This window comes from Amblyomma americanum, chromosome 9 (assembly GCF_052857255.1).
Source record: "Amblyomma americanum isolate KBUSLIRL-KWMA chromosome 9, ASM5285725v1, whole genome shotgun sequence".
In the NCBI taxonomy this organism is placed as follows: domain Eukaryota; kingdom Metazoa; phylum Arthropoda; class Arachnida; order Ixodida; family Ixodidae; genus Amblyomma; species Amblyomma americanum.
The window spans coordinates 3,979,759-4,001,457 of record NC_135505.1 but is presented as its reverse complement, the minus strand read 5'-3'; the positions used below and the strand labels follow the sequence as shown (position 1 = coordinate 4,001,457).

The 21,699-nt window shown below is 44.9% G+C and overlaps 1 protein-coding gene and 1 non-coding gene across 2 annotated transcripts in view; both read right to left on the bottom strand.

Annotated features, from left to right (window-relative positions):
• RyR (Ryanodine receptor) overlaps positions 1-21,699 on the bottom strand; it is a 1,185,515-nt gene that overhangs the window by 766,621 nt on the left and 397,195 nt on the right. Inside the window, 5 exon segments of the mRNA XM_077638630.1 lie at positions 7,824-7,961; positions 8,021-8,218; positions 8,275-8,468; positions 8,597-8,761; positions 10,806-10,892. Of these exon segments, the coding sequence (XP_077494756.1) occupies positions 7,824-7,961; positions 8,021-8,218; positions 8,275-8,468; positions 8,597-8,761; positions 10,806-10,892 (782 nt within the window).
• On the bottom strand, positions 7,108-7,181 carry TRNAT-GGU (transfer RNA threonine (anticodon GGU)). The gene has a single exon. It is a non-coding gene; the product is annotated as a tRNA-Thr (tRNA).

Sequence of the window (21,699 nt, the reverse complement as noted above, 5' to 3'; positions counted from 1 at the left end):
GTAAATACCAAAAGCACTTAGCTTCGGACGTAGTCGCTGCAGCTCCCAGCCACGTTGGCGCCATCTGGGGATCATTAGCGCCATCTTTTCGGCCTAACCTGAGCTATTTATGTTAATTGCTATGGCAGCTGCTAGATGAAGCTACATGTAGAAAAATACGTTGTCACTAGTCGTCGGCGTCTTCTAATGTGAGTGAATGTGGAGAGATAAACGTCTAACTCGAACAGCGTGTAACCATAAAATTCTGCATGAAGCTTGCCGAGACAGCCACACAGACATAAGAACTTCGTGACGCTTATGGCAACGAGGCATCGCGGGCGCGAGTTCTCGAGTAGCACGAGAAGTTCGTTTCGGGGAGAACGTCGGTGGAAGACGACACAAGGCAGGGACGCCCTTCAACCTCACGGAATGAAAACAACGTAGATCAGATCAGGAAAATCGTACAGTAAGTCCGCACCATTACAGACCGCATGCTATCAGATGCTCTCGACATTAGTAAGACAACATGCCAACAAATTTTGCGTGAGAACTTGGGGAAACGAAACCTGAATGCCAGACTTCTGCCGCTCTCCCTCACACACAGGACCAGAAGGACACGCGAGCTTCAGTGAGCGCTGATTGGCTCTCCGAGGCAGAGAAGGATGCTGCATTCGTCGACAGCATCGTTGCTGAAGACGAAACATGTTGTTTTCAATACGATCCTCAAACAAAGCGGCAGAGCGCCGAATGGCGGTCCACAAGATCTCCGGTGTAGAGAAAGGTGCGGCGACAGAAGACCAAAACAAAGACGATACTGATAGTTTTTTCGATGCCAGAGGTGTCATACACCACGAGTTCGTGCCACAAGGGCAGACGGTGAACCAGGAGTTTATATCAGCGTGCTCCAACACATGCGTGATGCAGTGCGACGCCGTTGCCCTGACTTATGGACATCTGGGCAATGGAGCCTTCTCCAACACAACGCAATGCCACACACTGCTCTCAGCGTGACAAAATTTCTCGCCAATCTAGAAAAAACAGCGCACACAGGACAGGGACCAAGGGAAGAACCGACGACACGAGCTAGAATGACTACCTACCAACTCGCCCAGTCTTCCACATTGGCATATTTCTCGCCAAGCACAGCATTACTGTACTTCCCCATCCGATATACTCGCCTAATCTCTTCCCATGCGATTTTTTCCTGTTTCTTCGTGTGTAAAAGGACGCTGGATTGGGACATTGGAGGCCATTCAGGACGCCACGACAAAGGAGCTGACAGCCCTGCCAGAAGAAGCGTTTTCCAACTGTTTCCAAGACCTCAATAAGCATTGGAAGCTGTGTATAGACTGCAAGGGAGACTATTTCGAAAGGGTGCTGCACAAATGATTTCAATGCTAAACGCATTTTTTTAATGGACTAAGTCTCGGAACTTTACGGACAAAGGTTGTAACTGGCGACATGAATATTCTTTGTTAGGTAGTAGCCATAGTGAATATTCAGATCTTATCTCCTCGTACAGCTTCACGAATTCATCATCATCATCAGCCTTACTACACCACTGCAGGGCAAAGGCCTCTCCCATGTCTCTCCAATTAACCCTGTCCTTTGCCAGCTGCATCCATGAATTACGTTTCATGTTCTACGCGTGTCACAAGTACTATCTCAACCTGTAATCTGAGAGTAATTACTCTTTGACATCCATACAAGCACAGCCATACGGCTACGGTCAGAAACTTTGCAGTAAAAGATTAATTCCTCTTGGTCCGGGGTTCGAACCCGGGACCACCGCTTTACCGGATCAGTTGCTCTACTAACTGAACTAACCGCGACGGGAAGCTTACAGTAGGGCGAGAGCGAATTGATCAATAACTCGATTTCGGAACAGTGTTGGTCAACCTGTTATCTCAGCCTGTCTTGATCGTATGCTATGTAATTTTGAGCCTCTGAATTGTTTAGTTGGCGCCTTCGAAACAGCTTTTACTGAACACTGTTCTGCTGCTTCATTATATTTTCCTGAAGCTAAACCCAAAAACTCAAACTTCAAATCTAAAACGAGAAATAAAATAAGCTATACGACATTCTCAAGGCTAATTTCAGATATAAATTTCAAGGAATTAGAATCCTTAGTTGCCAATGCGCACTGTGATCTTTTAATTGGAAAGGTAAAGTTGTTGGTCAAATAATGTAGCAGAACCATCATAAAATAACAACACAATATGAAACCTATTTATACTTGGATGGCACCTACTGTGCTAAATGTTATGAAGCAACGCGATTAGTGGTTTCTTAAAATGAAACAATAGGAGTAATGAATACTATAGCATGCAGTATCACACGTATAGAAATAAACCTGTGAGCATGATGAGATTGCAGAAGCAATATCATGGTGGTGAAATAAATAAGTGAGCTAATAATTCTAAAAAGATCTGGAATATTAACAATTCAGTTATTCAGTCCTCCGTCAGCAAAACAGTACTGCCCACTTTCGACGAGTCTCCACTAACAAATGCCATTGTTGATCGCTTTAATGACAATTTCCGCCCAGTAGGCAATAATCTGCATTCCACAATACCCGTAAATAGTAATGTTATGCCAAAGCGGAAAGAATCCTGTTTCGCCTACGAAGAAGTAACTGCTGATGAGATCAAAAGTACTGTTAAGTTAACTGAGCCAGGAAAGGGGATGGGCATTGATGAAATTTCTATTTCGCTTATTAAGTGCAACATCACTCCACTTGTCCTAACTTTGGCCTCACTAATTAATAAAGCATTCTATTCTGCTAGCTACCCTGATGCGTTAAAGGTTGCCATAACTTTATCGATATTTAAACATGGCGATCCTATTGAGCTCGGAAATTGTAGACCGAATTCTATGCTCAGTTGCGTTAATACCCTGTTAGAAAAATTACTAGCCCGTCGTGTAATGCTGTTCTTAGAGAAGAATAACCTTACTTTGCCGTAAACAGCCTGGTTTTCGAGTTAGCAGGCCAAAAGCAATTGCTATATTATCTCTGTGTGAAAACAATAATGAACGTCTTGATAACAACAACATTGCAATCGCAGTATTTATAGATATTAACAATGCATTTCATACTGTAGGTCATATTATTTACCGTCAGAAACTCGAGATATATTGATTTAGGGATATAATTCTTGATTTCTTTAAAAAAATATTTGTGTGGTTGTAAACAGTGCGTCATTGTTGACGGAGAAGTTTCTAGCCTCCTGCCGATTCATATGGAGGTGCCACAAATCTGAGTTCTGGGACCTTTACTTTTTGCTCTTCATATAAGATACTTGCCGGATTGTTTAACTAGTACTCTCGCAGTAATGTACGCCGATGATACAGCTATTTAAGTGACCTCAAAAAGTGAAACTCAATCGGAAGTCATTATAAACAGAGGGCTTCAGATCTAGATAAGTTAAGTACTTGGTGCAGTGTTTGGCAGATGGAAATAAACACCGATAAAACCAAACAGATGACCTTCTCTGCACTCTGTAATTACAAACTCCAGTAAACAACTACACTACATATAATGGTGTCATTGAGCGCTCATCAACTTTCAAACATTTATGCGTTGTTCTTTCAACATAGCTCAATTGGCAGAGCCACACAGAGTATATCACTAGCAAAACTTTGAAAAAATTAGGCCTTCTTAAACGTCGTCTATATCTAGCTAACCCTCATACCAAACTACAGGCCTACACATCTCCAGTTCGGGCATTATTAGAATATTGTTCGGTAGTATGGCCTCCCCACCAAGATAACCTATCCAGCTCTATAGAATCAGTGCAAAATAAGGCAACACGATTTATTCTACTGTCGTAATCCTTATACCAGAACCTTTCTGCAATAAAACCATCTCTCAATCTTCTAGACCTGAATATCCGACGGAAATTCTTTCGCCTGTCATTGTTCCACTCCATCTACTACAACCATTCATTTTTAGCACGCCGGCAAATTACAACAGCACATCACATATCTCGTACCGACCATTCGCATAAAACTGAAACAATTTTTGCCCGCACAAAGAAATGTCACAATTCTCCATTAGTCTTGGCTCTAAATGAGTGAACTGCTTTACCTGGTAGCATAGTGACGATTAACGAATCATCTTTCTGCTCATCGTTACTGACATTTCCTGAATCAGGCGCAGCATTGCAGTCTGTTTGAACTTGCCGCCTTGTACCTGTGCTTTGCATTGTAGATGTACATATTATTTTTGTTTATTGCACACTTCACCATGCCCACGATGTATAAAACCGATCCAGTTTGATAATTTAGCTTTGTTCTTTCATTGTGGTTTTTCCTCTATTTGTGTTATGTATGCAGCGAACCCTTGTGTATTTCTGTTATTTGCTTCCCCTCCCCTTATGTAATGCCCATCCGGGCCCTTAGGGTACTTAAATAAATAAATGAGTGGTTTTAAGAGCGTTAGCTCTTACTCATCACGGTTCAAGATTTTGTGGGGTCTGCTACAGCCGTGAGATCACAGCGCCATCTGTGGCAGCAACTAGAAAACAGCATATCTCGCATTGAGACTTGTAGCGCCATCTACAATAGCATTGTAGAAACAACAACCTGCCGCGCGCCAATGATGACGTCACGGTCTAATATGTTGGATATAGGTGAAACTATGTGAGTATAACGTCAGGGGACGAAATGGCGGCACATTTTCGATTTCTCGAATCCAAGATGGCGGTCATTAAAATTCGTTGTGCCCTCCTATCCTTTCCCCCTCTCTCCCCCAGTATGACGTCAAGGAACGAAAGGGCGGTATAGTTTCGGTTTCTCGAATCAAAGAAGGCGGCCATTAAAATTGGTTGTGCCTTCCCAGATGGCGCTAGGCGTCGATCACTCCGCTAGGTGGAAAAGTTATGTGGATGCGGAAAGACTCGTTTCACGCATGGCCAATAAAGCTAACGCTCGTTACTTCAACGTCTTCCAGACGGTGGAGGCCTTTTTTTTGTCAAATAAACCATCATTGAATGCTGTCAAAACTAAATACATTATCTTTAAATCAGCTTATAGGCGCAGGAAGATGCTCCTTTGTCATATACAGCTAGTTTAACACCACTTTTTGGGATAGTTGGTGCGTACTTGAATTAGAGAAAAACCTCGCGCCGAAAAAATGCAAACCAAAGGACCAACGACGACGAGACACAAGCGCTTTTGTCTCGTCGTCGTTCGTCCTTGTGGTTTGCATGGTTTTGGCGCTAGGTTTTCTCTAATTCAAATATGCAGATAGGCAGCACAGAACTGCAACAAGTCTTAACAGTTCCTTACCTAGGCATCACACTGGACTGTGAATTAAACTGGAAACCGAGTTTAGACATTCTCAGTAAAAAGCTGTCATATCCGTGCTTCGTTTTGTCAAAAGCACGAAAGTATTTTGATATGGCAGCTTTGAGGACAATTTATTTTTGTATCTTTCAGTCAAATATCGCATACTGCATTGAGGCTCGGGGATTTATATATCGTGCTTATCTTGAACCTTGCATATTATTACAGAATAGAGCTCTGCGGTTTGTTAACTGGGCAGCACGTGGCACCCCGTCACGACCGCTGTTTATGGACTCCAAAATAATGCCCTTACTTACACTGCGTGATTACCGCTCCACTTTACTGGTATACAGGATAATACACAACAAGATTCCCTTTCCGTTAAATATATTTTCAACTTCTCATAGAAATTCAGGCGCTGCGTCCGAAGGCAACTTTTTGATACCTTCCTCTTATAACATGAATGGCCACCGCCGCTTGAAGTACACAGGAGTGAAAGCTTGGAATGATCTTCCCTTGAGCATTCTTTCTCCTTTCCATAGTTCTAACAGAAGAACACTGGAAAAATATTTTGGTGCTGTATTTTAACGATGCTCTTATAATGCGAACAATAAGTAAAGGGCATTTATTCATAGGTTATATGCTTTAACCGTATTGGTTAACATGTGCGCAGCGTGGATCATACAGTGCATTTTTTGCTGGTGGTGTGTAAAGTGTATATTTATTTACCTTATATTCATGTATGTGTTCGCCTGCATAGCAGTGTTAATTTTGCAATGTTGGTGTGAAAAAGTTGTTGGCTTAATTTTATGACATATTTGGATGAGACGTGCAATATTTGCTGCTGTTGTTTTTTCATTTTTAATGTGTTGTCTTGTGTGCTTGAGTGCACTCTAGCGCCTCACTTTTCCATATTCATGTGTATAGATTCGTTACTAGCCTTTGGCTATGGATCCGCTCAGCATTGTATATTGGAGATGTACCTGGAATGACAATAAAAAATATGAATATAGCTCCGTTTTCATCGCAAGGTTTTGCTCTTTACCATCGGTGAACCAGCTGACCCTGAAGAATGTCCTACATCACGTTTAGGCTGCCTGCTGAGCAATATAGAGGAAGCAGTAGAAATTCTCGTGGCGCCGTGCGTAACCGGTCACATTAATCTCAGGTTGGCGACTCGGGCTTTCGCTCGGCGACCTACAAATTTGTTTTTATCAGCAGTTACGGTAGTTAGAATGTATCTACCAACTTGGGAGTAACTACGGTAGTTAAGGCAAGCTGACACTAGCCTGCGTTCTAGAAGCCACTTAAAAGATCATACTTCTCATTTACGATCTTATTGCCTTTGCCAGATTCTTTGCAACTTTTCTTTTAGTATATAGTGATGGCCGCCAACTTTTCCAGAACGCGATGTCCAGAAAAAATGGCGTCCCAAAACCCACGTGATCAGGCAAACACGAATAAAATTTCTTTCGAAGGTGCGGGGAATTGAACCCTGCACTTCCAGAATGCGACGCGAGCACGCGATTCATAGTCTTGTGGAGAACAAGAGTGAACATGCGCTGCGTCACGATAGGTGTTTCATTATCAAAGGAAGAAAGTAAAAAAAAATGAAAATAAATTTCAATACAAATAAAAATTCAAAGCACGTAAGTATAGCCTGAGGAGCCCTCTAATTTTTTTTTCTGGTGGCTCGCCCCTGACTGAATTATGTTGCTGAGCGCAGAAGACAAAATGCAATAAGGGAATAGTTACTCTTTGACGACCACCCAAGCGCAGCCATACGGCTACAGAAGAAAGCTAAATAGCTTTCTCAGAAACTTCGTAGTTCAAGAAAAAGTCCTCCTGGTCCGGGGTTTGAACCCGGGACCACAGCCACACCAGAGCAGTCGCTCTACCAGCTGAGCTAACCGGGATGGTAAGCCTATTGTAGGGCGAGAGCGAATTGATCAATAACTATAAGTGAAAACAGAGCTGGTCAAATGTTTAGGGGAAACCCCCAAGGGGGAGTAGATTTGTAATAAGGGAGTAATTATTCTTTGACGTCCACCCAAGCGCCGCAAACACGTGTCGTGAGTATTGCTGGGCAAATTCCTGCACTTTTTCCTTCAGTAATACCGACGAACAGCGCGAAGTCGGACATTTGTCTAAACTCCTGCCGGGAAAATTGGTTAAAATAGCGATTTTTGGATCTAAGTGACGTGATTTGACTCAAACATGGAACATAACTTCTCGGAGGTCCATAAAACGCAGATATTGACACTTAGTGGATGAAGAAAAGTGCCTGGAATCAGGTGATCTCCGTCTGCTATAGACCCCCCCTCAAGGCACCCCTGCATTTCGATTCTAGGTTTCGCAATTCCAACGATTCAAGCTGCCGGTAGCAGTGAAATGCCGCATGCTCATAATTCCACGTTTCCTGCGTATACCATGCGATGTGCGACGCTGTGAGGTGTGCGAAGAGAAATGGCGAGAAAACATGCCTGGTTCGCTTCTGCGGGGTACACCCCTATGGTGCTCAGACAGGAACGACACAGAGCAGAGGACACTTGTGTTACCTGGTCTCAGAGAAGGACATCTCGGGCCGTATGGAGACGCACTCCAAGGTGGAGAAGGAGTGCGCCGTGCAGGGGTCTTCGTAGAGGGCGCGGATGTCCGGACCCAAGGGCACGATGAACTCGTTCTGCGTCAGGCTCCTGCGGTGGGCACCACTCAATGCGTCACACTGCCTCCTTCTCGGGCGGGCGGCTGTTACCTGGCGTACGCGTGGAACTCGAGGTGCAGGGAGATGAGCAGGTCCGTGAAGCCGGTGCGCAGCGGTCCGGACAGGTACTCGCTCTGGATGGCGTACATGAGCTGCTTCTCGTCCACGTGCGAGCAGATCATGTGCGCGGCCCGGTGGTTGCCCTGGAAGCACAGCGCCCCGTACAGCGACAGGGTGTGTGCGTGGAAGCTGCGACAGAGAGGCAGTTTGAGATGGGAACCAACCCTGTGCTCGCGGGAACTCACTTGAGCAGGCGCTCATTCTCGATGAGCTCGAGGACGTCGATGCAGCGGTCTTCCTCGGGGATGTGCAGCGCCAGCATGGAGAGCGGGTCCTCGCACAGCATGCTCCAACCGCGCACTTCGGACAGCCGGAGGGCGTGCGGACGCAGGTTCACGTTGGGCACCCGGGCCCACACGTACGGCTGCAGACACTGCACCTGCAGGTTGGGACCACTCGAATGGGGACATTTTTGCCCTTGGTTGCATTTCATAGTAATGAAATATCTGATTTGCCATTTCTAGGAAGATTGTTCTGTTTCAGAAGCTGCCTAAGCATCTGACGGACCTTGAGTCTCGGCGGCAGCTGCGGCGTCAGGTGCTTGCTGGTGGTGTGCAGCAGTGCAGCGGACAGGGGCAGCGTGGTGGGCGTGCGGCCCAGCTCGAACTGAATCACCTCCTTACTGGTCGCCTCGAAGAAGGCCGCCGGGAACAGCTTGGTGCCCGGCTCCATCTGGTGGGTTGATCATCAGAGAACAAAAATAAGAAACGAATACTACGTTCGGAGGGGCAATATCTGGGCTATCGCGGCAGCTGTGCAGTTGTTTTCCCCTATACACTTCCGAGTCACTCTGGCGAGAAGATTGAATTTCCGCCCATGTGACATCATCAGAGTGTTATGCTTTGAGGCGCTCTTTTTGGTACTTGAGCTCCAGTTGTTACAAAGGCGAGTTTCGAGTCTTTCTCACAGCCTCTATTTCTTCCGCTCTCTGGAGGACGGAAAGCTGGGCGAGTTGGCTCACACAGTTACAGCGAGAGGCATGACAAGACAACAGTCGTTTGGCCGCACGGTTCCTGTAAAAGCTGGCTAGAGCAACGAAATCGACGGGAAACCTCATAACAAGTTTGTCGGCACAGTGCGAAAAATTCGCACATCAGGTTTCGTAATTTTCTTCCTCTTCGTAGATGTCTTGCAGAGTGACGCTATAATCGCAGTTCAAGCGAATCCCGGGCGACAAGTCTTTCACGGATGAGGATGACTGCGTTTGTATCAGTGGAAATGCCAGGTTAGTGTAGATATTTGCCTAAGGCCATAATTTCCCAAACCCACAATTCTACATACCTACCCCCTCCACCCCCCCCCCTAAAAAAAAACGCGACAAATTTCTCGGGTAGTCCATTACAGTGAAAATTAAGCAATTTCGACCTCTGTGGGCACGGACTCCGGAATTTTTTTTTTTTAAGGCGATGGGACGGGGGATTTCAATGTTCTGTTTTGAAGCATTTATCTACTTCATGGTTTACTTAAATATTTGTTAATATTATTTTTGTTAATACTATTCTCTTTTAGACGTTTCACAGGTGTACGCATATGAAATGTAAATTTAATTGAGCAGATGTAGAAACGACGAGTCATCGAATGTATTAAAAATATGCGCACAGTCTGTTTCAATTCTGCTCATCATTCTCATGAATAGGGGTGAGTAAATCAAGACTTCTGTTGGGGCATTATTGCTTTCTGGGAGTTTAACGTCCCAAAGCGGCTCAAGCTATGAGAGGCGCCGTAGTGAAAGTCTCGAAAAATTTCGAACGCCTGGGGTTCTTTAGTGGGGCACTGACATCGCTCAGTACACTGGCCTCCAGAATTTCGCATCCATCGAAATTTGACCACCATGGTGGGGATCGAACCCGCGTCTAGCCGAGCTCCACATCCACTGAGCTATCGCGGCGGTTTGTTGGGAGATTATTGGTTCAGATTACTGAAACAAACGGCTGTGTTACTGGCTATGAAACCAATCAGCTCAGCTCACTGTGCTTTAGATTAATAACGTCCTAAAAATAAAGTGTTTCTCAGAAACCTGTTCTGAGTGCAAGCAGATATAGAGGGGGGGGGGGGGGGGGGGGGGGCACTGCTTTCTTTGCAGAAACGGTGGGGGGGGCTGTCCTCCCTCTGCTGTTCCACAGTCCCTGTCTCTCGGGCGACCTAGATATTCAAATATCCACTGACCAATGTAAGAAATCCAGCCAACAGAAGAATCGATTGCTGCAGACGATCTTGGGTATAAAAAACTCACAACATGCGCGTACCATGCAAGCGCACCTATCCTTAACGCTACCACTGCCATTAACATATGCATCTATAAACAACGATCAAAAGTAACCGGTGCTGACAAAGACTAAGTAATCATGCTCTACCAAGAATCTGCTTGCATTCCGCTGTCAAAATATTGACTTTCCCACAATAAAAAAATTCATAGGGGCACCTAACTTTATTAGGTGTTGGCAATGCGAATATTAGCTGCTGTCGACGCCTTCACTGGAAGAGACGTCACCTCCGGTGTGGTGACGTCACTTCCCCCGGGCAGTGGCTGAATTTCAAGACCAACGAGGCATTTTGGCCCCGTGTAGCTTCTACTGCTACGACATCGGAACTGCATTTTAAGCTTTCTGCAGAAACATCGATGGCAACCGCCCCGCAAGGGCCGGTTACTGGAGTACTGCAGACAAAATTCAGGGTCACAACGTCAACCGTCAAAGAAATGGAGCACGTGGCGTACCTTGAAGCGTTGCCTGGTCATGTGGCCGTCAGCACTGAACGTGAGCATGCCAGTGGACACGTCGATGTGGCAGCCCACGTACATGCCCTGCAAAGAGGACAGGCTTCGGCTCGAAGTGAAGATCTTCAGGCAAACTACGTCCACAGCCAATGTATTCTTCTCATTTAGCGTAAAACACACACCAGACAACAGAAACGAACGCGCAGGACGAAACGCTGCTCACAACTGATTCATTCGAAGAAAGATCAGAGCATATACATTTTCGCTGCAGACGTCACCTTGTAAGGGATCGTGGATATGAGCACGCGGGAAGTCAACAGATGAGGTGTGAAAGAAGATTTATCTCCCTGTCGTGGAGAGAGCGAGGGAAGTATCACTGACACAATCTTGTCCCGCTTTTCTGTTGAAATAAGCATCTAGTGTTTCACTAGCACTTTTTTGCCCACTGCTCGTTCATGATTAAACTGCGCGAAAGAAACAGGGACAAAGACCAGAAAGACTTATACACACAGAGCGCAGACTTCCAGCTTTTATTCGAAAAACGCTTCGAGCATTCCATTTATAAGCCCCAAACCACCACACGACACAGCGAGGGTCCAACACAGCAGATCAGTTTAACAGTTTAGTAGAGCCAATCTGGAGAACCAGTGTTGAAAACCCCACGTGTGTGCATGCCTACACACCCTTGATACCTAGATAAAAGGAGAGAGGAAGGTAAAAACCTGATGGTGAAACCAAAAATTCAAAGAGAACGAAATATGGAAACGACCGAACCATGTATTACGCGATCAGAGTGGCTGTTCGGGCGAGTTGGTTTGCCATGACGACTTAAAGCGCTAGGACACCAGGACGAACAAAGAAAGAGACACCACGAGTGCCATCCAGTTTTCAAAGAATGCCGAATCATAAGTAAGAATAAACAGCAACTAATACGAGAGATTGTAGAACCCAGACAGATACGAAAACTTAAAAATAAATGTGTTAGTGCAGCCTCTATCTCGCTCTCAAAGAAAGAAACTGATTTCCTTGATGATGTAAATAAAAAGTAAGTGGGTGTTATGTGGTGAATAACGCCATGATAGCCTGGTAGCTTTTCTGCGATATTCAGCCTGTATAAGAACTTCACACACAATGAATAAACTTAGTTGAAAGTATAGCACTCGTGGTGTTTCTTTCATTGTTCGCACTGGTTTCTTCGCGCTATATGTTCCGTCATGTGTTACGAGCGAAAGCTTATTAAGCAAAAGGGATGAGATGTGAAACCAACAGTAACAAAAGTAAAGATGAAGGTGTAAGCACTAAAAAGTATGCAGAAAAGCATAAAAGTGAAACCATATGAATGATACACAACAAGATCAACAACGAGGCTGAAACCGTGAAACCGAGAAAGAAAATGGAACCACCATAAACAAAGACAAAGGCGACACGAGAATGGCAAAGGCTAAAACCGGGCTAAAATCTATGAGGGATGGCAACAAATAACAAGAGTAAATGTGCAGGGTTAAAAAGGACAGTTTAAAGCGATGCATCATACATTGGCGAGTCAGGCGATTTTAAAAGAAAAATAAGGGAACACAAGAATGACGTCAAGAAAGGTCGCACTTCCTCCAACGCACTTGCAGAGCATGCCCAAAGGATGCAGCACTCCATTGACTGGGAGAACGCCACAATCTTGGACACGAAGAAACCTTTATCTTCACGATTACTTCTCTAACCATTTTACATACAGACGACCAAGAATGCTATCTACAGGACGAGAGGGAATCTCCCCGATATCTACGCCCACTCACTGTGCAGTCTAGTCCGCTTATAAGTAGTGGCCCATTCCGCCCATCCTCATTATGAACAAGGGACCCGTACGGGTCTCGAAACGTCATGTGTTAAATATTTTTTTCTTTGGCGAGTGTATGTTTCTTGTGCTTCCAGTTTAAAATGTTACTTTCTAAAAATGAGATTTCTTTACTGGAAAACAGAATGGACGGTGCGCTCACACAATTGTTCGCACTTTGCGATTAAGAAGACTGAATTATTTCCCTTTCTGTTTTGCTTCTAGCCGTAGCCAGGAACTTTTTGCTTTCGAGAAATGGGTGGCAATCTCTTTTTTTGCACTCCTTACAATGTCAGTCTACACTGCCTCCTGAGTTGGTAGACAGATTGCGAACGTGTTGAGCCGCCATCTCGTTGAAACATCGCCCAGTTTGGCCAATGAATATCTTTCCACGGGATAGTGAAACCTGGCAGATAACTTCTCTGGCACATTCCGTGTACTCAAGGTTGTGATTTAAGGTGCATCTTTGCTGTCTATCGTCTCTGTTCATGACATCACAGACTTCAGCGGGCTTACATGGCGCCGCAAACACGAGTTGGACGCCGTATCTTCCTGCAACCTTCTTTAAATTGTGTGGCACTCGGTGCGCGTAAGGCATGACACACACAGGTTTTCGTTCTTCGTTGCTCTTCGCACTTGCTGTTTCCATCCTTCATAGATTTTAGCCTGGTTTTAGCCTTTGTCATTTTCGCGTCGCCTTTACCTTTGTTTATTGTTGTTTCCATGATTCACTCTCGGTTTCACGGTTTTAGCCTCGTTGTTAATCTTGTTTTGTATCATTCATATGGCTTCACTTTTATGCTTTTCTGCTTACTTTTTAGTGCTCGCACCTTCATCTTTTAGTGTTGTTACTCTTGGTTCCACGTATCATCCCTTTTGCTTAGAAAGTTTTCGCTCGTAATACATGGTTCGGCCATTTTCATATTTCGTTCTCTTTGAATTTTTAGCTTCACCGTCAGCTTTTTACTTTCCTCTCTCCTTTTATCTAGGTATCAAGGGTGTGTAGGCATGCACACACGGGGGGTTTTTAGATTGGCTCTACTCAACTGTTAAACTTTTCTGCTGTGTTTGATCCCGGCTGTGTCATGTGGTGGTTTGGTGAATATAAAAAGAATGCTCGAAGGGTCTTCGGATGAAAGTCGGAAGTCTGCGCTTTGTGTGTGTACGTGTTTCTTGTCTTTGTCCCTGTTTCTTTCGTCCAGTTTACTAATAAACGAGAAGCACCAACTAGCCCGCCAGAGAACCCTTCTTGCCCACTGCTGTCTAGTGTTCTTACGCAAAAGAAACGGGGTGTACATTCGCTGCAAGTGGTCTACAAGGTGCGTGCGTTCAATATTAGCAACATCTTTTGCGCTGAATGAGATGAATATAATGGCTGAAAACCAGATGGCCGATCAATTAACTCTTCTGAACTACGTCCACAGTCCACTGCAGCTCTCTTATGAACACTCGAACTTTGTTCTGCCTTGTCGTGACTGCAAAATAAGTTTTCAGATGCGTAACAATCCTACTTAGCAGTAAGCTGCGGCGAAGAGTTCTGAAACCGGGTGCTTTCCAGTCGTCAGAATCAACGCCGAAAGTGGAGGGCTGGCCGACCAAGCGGCAAATGAAGGCAACTTGTAAGGTTGGGAATTATGAGAATTACTCTGATGAATACACACAACCTGTGTTAAGTTACACAAACGATGCTAAAGAAAACATAACCTTCCTCTCTACTCTGGCTTCTTTGTTCAAGAAAACTCCTCTGTATGATGCACGTAGCAAGGACCTTAATTATGAATATAGAGATGTGAAGGACGACCTATGGACCCAAATGATAAACCGAAAACTTCCAGAAATAAGTATTTATAAGATACACGTCATAAAGGTAGAAAAAAAATCAGGAAAATAGCGGTTAAATTTTTTTTTTCTAGCCTATAGGTGTATTCCCCTTAACATCGTCAACCTCTGCGCCAATTTTTATCCAATCCACAGACTTCGCCTTGCTTTCATACGTTTCTAATGCGTTTTCTTCCTTAAACTTATTATAATCAGAGATATACCCTTTTACATGTGTAAGTGTGTCTTTGCTTTTGTGAATATGATTTCTACTCGAAATGTGAATATAAAATAATTATTGGAATTGCTCGAACATCATTATTTCAAGTTCTAGTCGCGTTTTTCTTTATGTCATGTTTGTTCCATATTCACTTGTTTGGGTGTGTGTTCGTATGTTTGCATGTTAGGCAGATGTTTGCAATGAATGTGCTTAGATTTTATAAAATCAAAAATGTGTTTTTCTTTTTGTCGCTCCTCAACTGTCTGCCTTTATTGCATCTAAATGTGCACTTTCTTTGGGTAGGAGGGAACAAGTCAAACAGACTGTTCAGCTTTTTTCGCCAGCCTCCCCATCAGATTGATGGAAAATTAACGATTATTATATTGTTATTTTTAATCCAGAACAGAGCGTAGGGAGCTAGTTGGTAGTAGACTCTGTATACACTTAACTGCGCATAGGGCAAGAGGTTCATTGGTTCATTGCGCCTCCTTCCCTCTTCAGGGACAAAGCACTAACACTTTCCAAGAAATTCTAGTTCCTTCCTGCACAAGTAGATGGACACCTCACTTACTTATTTGTCAGGGCCAAATCTCGTTACCAAATCTCGTTACCTGGAAGGCTTCAAGAAAAATCCTACAGCGTAGCACATTACCTTAACATGCTGGATGAAAATAAAATATGTTTGAAAGAAATCTCGCGCAGTTGGTTATTGTCCGTCATGTGCATTCTCGAATCTATTGTGCTTTCATGGTAAATAAGTATGGTGTATTGTAATGTATGCGGTTTTTCATTTTTATGTCTGTCCACTTTCGGCCGCCGTGGTGACTCAGTGGTTATAACGCTCGGCTGCTGACCCGAAAGAAGCGGGCTTGATCCCTGTCACGGCGGTCGAATTTCGATATGGAGGCGAAATTCTAGAGGCCCGTGTACTGTGCGATATCAGTGCTCGTTAAAGATCCCTACGCGGTAGAAATTTCCGCAGCCCTTCACTGTGCCGTCCCTCATAGCCTGAGTCGCTTTGGGACGTTAAGCCCCGCAAGCATAAAACGTATGTCCATTTTATTTTTGTTACGCGCGGTGAGCGTTATACTGTTTCTTTTTCTTTACTCTTCTTGAAGGGAATATATGTTGCACTCAGGCGAGATTACGCTAACATACTGCTGTCCATGTATGCCTGGAGCACTGGGTGCTACTTCAACAGTCTTAGGCAGCTTAATTTTTGTTCCCTCTTTCTCACTGTGTTGGAGAAGTAAACTTTCAATTTCCATTTCGCGCTCTTTTCTTCCTCTCGCACCACTGAGAACATTTGCGCGGGCGCAAAGCGGCGTGCCTGCAGGAATCGCAATGCTTAGGCCGATGGTCTCCACGTGGTGCGTCTGTATATGGGGCTGCCGTGCTGAGGTTGGCGAACGCAGCGGCCCGTCTGGCGGACATTGCCACAGCTGAGCGCAGTCTGTTAAGTGACGTTCGTTCTGCCATGCACAATCTTGTTCCTGTAGTTGGTGCCACACCGAACCTTCTCTTGTTCTTCTTTCTCAGTTAGCGAGCAGCTTACACGGGGCAAGAACAAAAGAACGTCAAAACCGAACATTCCGGCACTTGGCGAGAACCCACCGCCCTATTCCTTCAGAAAAAACTCAGCCTGTTACAGATTGACGATTCCGGAAAAACCAAAAGAAAAGGACGCGTTCACAAGAAGAAGGAGTATACTCTAATCCCGGTAACCCATAAAGCTACCTATATAGGAGTTACACACAATAAATGCGTCTAAAATAAGCGTTACAGCGCGAGTGTTTTTGATGTTTTGATTATTCTTGACGGATGCATAGGTTACAACGACTCAAGAGGTGCGTTTTATAAGTTACTGTTGAAGGAGCTGCCTTGTAACCCATAGAAAAAAATGCCCAAAACCGGTTTTTCTGGTTTTGTAACCGATAAAACGCACCTCTCAGATTACGGTAACCTATAATCGGCGCGGCGATCACGTTGAAACGAAAAAAAAAATAAACCTTGTTTCTTTTTCAAGGCCACTGCATGCTTTTCCCGCCATGCGACGCATCCCGACAAGACGGAAGGCGGGGAAGCCGGGTCGGCTGTTTTCTCGCTGCCGCCATCTTTTACCACTTGCATTTGCATTGCGGAGCCCGCGAAGCGGGTATTCTTTTGTGCGCACCGCTGCAAAGCAAAAAGCGTGTTAGCATGTGCATCGTATATGCGGAATGAAGTAGAAGCTTATCCCGCGCGTCGTGTTATGGCACGTTTTAAATGATAATTCCAGCGACATAAGCTCGGTGCATGATTTTTAGCAAGGAAGCATAATGCAGTTGTGTTATTGTAAGGTTAAATATCGTCCAATTAGGCCCTTTAACAAGGATTGGAAATGTTGTGATAGGACTTCTTGCATGTTACGTCCATAGAATGCGGAGAGGATTGGATCTCAGTAAAGAAAGGCCCGAGGTAGCGAAAAGATGCCAGCGACACGGATGACATCAATTTCGAGACCATGTGGGCATCGGAGCTGTCAAGCGCGGGGCTATACCGAGCAGGCACGCGCGCACTCAAGAGTCCACGTGACGGCGCAAGAGAGTTCTTTCTCACTTCCCGAGACCGATAGTGTGTACCGAAACTGTGCGTAGCCTCTCCGTGGGAGCTTCGCTACTCTGTCCGCTTTTCGCTTGCGGCAGCACGGATGGCGCGGGCCGCGTGCGCAGCTCTCAGAGAGAGGAGGAGGAGAAGGAGGACGAGAATAACTGCGAAGGCGCTCGCCAAAGATGCGCCATCTCGTTTCACGAGTGGACGATGGGATAGAAGTCAAGATGGCTGCCAGCAGCAGGGACGTGTTTGGCGTCTTGCGCGGGCGGTGCACTGAAGATAACTGTGACTGCCCGCAGTACATGGTTTTGCCGGAATTGAAACTGAAGTGCGAGTACTGCGGACACTGCCCGGCAGCGCACGGGAAGATAAACGAGATGAGTACCTTTACGTGGATTTTTACCTCGTGGTTACTTATGTTGTTGTAGCAAGCTTGTTTGCACGTGAACAAAGGGGGAAATTGAGCGCCTTAGTAGAACTCTGTGTAGCGCATCTCTTGCTTTGCTTGCGTGCATTATTGTGCGCTAAGTGCGACTTCGTGAGTAAACCTTTCGGATGAAACAGGGAGCTCAGCAGCTCGACAGGGAACACATGTGCGGGATTCCTGTTGTTCTGTTTTCACACGTGGCATAGTGACTGCGCCGCCTTTGACTGCGAGTATTGTGTATGTTACGAATGGCGCAATGCTGCCAGCCCAATGTCGACTTAATTGAGCCTCACGTTTCGGAAGCAGCGTGCCTTCTTCTCCAGGTGTCTTTATGATAGGCTGCACTATGGAGCACTAATTTGTGTTGGAGAAACAGTCGGTGAAGGGTGGCTGGGTGGCGTTGCACGTGAGCGAAAAATCCTTTTCCTTTGGGCACAAAGTGTCTGCCTCCCTATCGAACCAGAGGTCACCTAAGGACCAAAATCGATGTCCAACCTAATTCGACTATGTGAACACATCTGACCTCGGCCGATTTGGACCAAAGTCGACCTAATTCGACTGCGGCGGACACGGTGTCGACCTCCAAACTTGGCCCAGGCCACTCCCAACTTTGTCTCACCCACCCCTAATATTTGTTTTCGGCCGATTTGGAACAAAACCGATGTCCAACCTAATTCGAATATGACGAACACGGTGGTGACCTCCAAATTTGGGCCAGGCCACACCCAAATTTGGCCCATCCACCCCCGAAATATGATTTCGGCCCATTTGGACCAAAATCTATGCCCAACCTAATTCAACTACGGAGAACGCGATAGTGACCTCCAAATTTGGCCCAACCACCTCCGAAATTTGACCTCAGCCGATATGGACCAGAATTGATATCCAGCCTATTTCGGCTATGGCGAACACGATGGGGACCTCCAAATTTGGCCTGCCCACCTGCGAAATTTGACCTCGGTTGATTTGAACCAAATTTATGTCCAGCCTAATTCGACTACGGCGAACACAATGGCGACCTCTAAACTTGACCTGGGCCTCTCTTAAATTTAGCCACCACAACCCCGAAATTTCGCCTTGGTCGATTAGGACAAAAATTGCTGTCCAGCCTAATTCGACTACGGCGAACACGATGGAGATCTCCCGGCGTCTGTAAAGCGGCAAATATACTATTCATTAATACGTTCCCGTTTAAGCTACTGCTCCCTTGTGTGGTTAATGACGACGCAGACAAATCGAGATTCCCTCCTTGCAATTCAAAAGCGGGCATTACGAGCTGTTGGAAAAATACAGTTATTGCGCAGCTGCCGGCCTTTGTTTAGGTCTTATGGAATATTAGAAATAAGTAAACTGCACACATACAAACTATGTCTCGAAATATTATGCCAGTACAAACTAGACAAAATAACCTTCGAAACCACCTATCACACTAAACTTAGCACATACGAACTTCGAAAACAATGTATGGAAACACCTCGTGTACGCACAAATTATGGTTTTCAGAGGTTAGGATGGCAAATTCCTGACTTAATTAACCAATACCCTATTATTCTGGATACTGCACGCACTACCCCCTCTATATGTAAATACAAAATGTTAATTAAAGCAATGCTCATAAATGAACCTTAAAGATAAAAACTTAACGTATACCTATCACTAGTGTATGTTTTGTAAATATTGCTCTGGTCGAATTCTGGTTAATGTTTGCTGTGTGTGTTTTTTAAAGCCAGTGTTTTGTAAAGATGTCTTAATATATTGTGTAAAAATACTGAAAGTGTGTTCTATTATGTAATGCTCTTCTTGATTTTGTGTAGCCAGTGGTGCCGCCTGTCATCCGGGTGGCGTGGCCTCGTCAGGCAATGTATGCCTTTTGCCACGTCACCCTGGACAACCTCTTCGTTGTCTGAAATAAATTCTGAATGAATGAATGAATGAATGAAAATATGGCCCGGGCCATCCCAAAAAGGAAGCGTAGGCATTGTCGCGTCTACTCTTAAAGCGAAGCTTAAGCGTCCTCGTAATTTTTGTAATGTTCAATCTACTATGTGCCTTAAATATATTTAGTTTAACAAAGTACACTGTAGGGCGAGTATATTTAGTAGCTATATTTATAACAGCATATCGAAATATAGGTAGGGAGCCAGCTGTATAATGGGCTAAGCTTTTTCCGCAATGAATTTCACCCTTGCAGCTGTACTGTTGGCGACGAAAAGGGCAATTTATCTTTCTAGTCCCCAGCGCAGGTTGCAGTGCCATTAGATTGCGGCTAACTCAGTCACAGCAGTTTTGAGAATCCCCGCGATAAGCATTTCTCACGTCATGTCATGTCACGTCATGTCAGCAGCAGCGGACACGCACACAGCATATCAAGATATTGTCTTCAATTTTTCAGCATTTCATCGATGTACTGCCCCGTGTCATCGTCAGAGGATAACCGAGGTGGGCGTGTCTGGCACCCACAGTGAGCGCCACCTGGACTATCGCTTACCTGCAGCCGTGCAAAACACGTATCTTCACATTCTGGCAGCAGCAGCGGACACGCACACAGCATATCAAGATATTGTCTTCAATTTTTTCAGGTTGGTGCTTATTCGTATGCTTTATTGTAAACGGCATCGTCACCTTGCCGTCGCTGCTGCTGCCAGGTGTGTTGTGGTGTAATTTTTGTCGCCTCTAGGACTAACTTTGTCGGGTGCTTTCGCCGAGCTCCTCAGCGCGAAAATGGACAGTGCAAAGGATGCCCTACAAGATTTCAGGGCTCTCGGGGATAAGCCTCCAGGGAGCATTAAGGAAGTAGCGAAGATTCTTACCGAACTTCTAACTAAACTTGATGTATTTGCATCCGACATGAAAAGCAGCGTCGAAAAAATGGGCGGCTCAAGCACTGAAATTCGCGCTGAGCTCTCTGGCATTAAAGAGTCAATTGACTTCATGAATGAGGGGTTTGAAAACTTCAAGGCAGATGTGGAGGGTTTTCGTCGGGAGCTTGCGGAAGTCAAAAAACAAAATGAACATTATCAGAAAACAAATGAGCTTCTGAGAAATGAACTGCAAGAGACAAAAAAAGAGATGTTAGAGCTAAAACAGTTCACCAGGAACATAAATCTTGAAATCAAGGGACTTCCGCTTGCTCCGAATGAGGACCTTGTAAACTCTGTTCAGAAGGTGGCTTCTTGCCTGGGTGTCGCACTTGCCGAGTCTGACATTGATGTAGTGCATCGAGTGCGCTCTAAAGATAAGGATAAGCCAAACGTGGTGGTCAAGTTTGTCACAAGGTCTATCCGAGATAAAGTGCTCAATGCAGCTAAAAAGACCAAACTGAACACGAGACTGCTTGGTTTTGAAGAACAAGAACCCTTGTTTGTTAATGAGCACCTGTGCGTTGAAAACAAAGTACTACTATCTAAAGCAAAGAAAGCAGCTAAGGACCACAACTGGAAGTTTGTTTGGTTGTCACAAGAAAAAATTTTGATGCGTAGGGCAGACAACTCTACTGTTCTGCACATCACAAGTGAAGGTGACTTGGCCAACGTTGTGTGACTTTTCTTTTTTTCTGTCGTTCAGATCTTAGCATGACATTTTTCCTGTTTCTTTTGACATGGCTTTTACGTTTCAACAAGTTGACGATTTGATGCGTGATAAAAGCTTTTCAATTTTGCATTGTAACGTGCGCAGCATACGAAGTAACCTAAATAACTTGATTGTACACATGGCAAGGTATGAATCCTGTTTTGATGTAATAGCCGTGAGTGAAACGTGGCTTAAGCGTGATGAAGTAGTCTCTTTCCCGGGCTATAAATTTTTATCCCAGCCACGGGATACACGAGCAAGGGGAGGTGGGGTAGGTATGTTTGTCAGAGATAGTGTCTCCTACCAGCTAATGGGAGTGGCGTCTGTTAGTTTTGACTGCATTGAAACCCTGTTCATAAAACTTCAGGATGGTTTGATGGTTGGTGTGGTTTATCGGACACCAAACACATCGATAACGGAGTTCCTTGAGAAGTTTGAA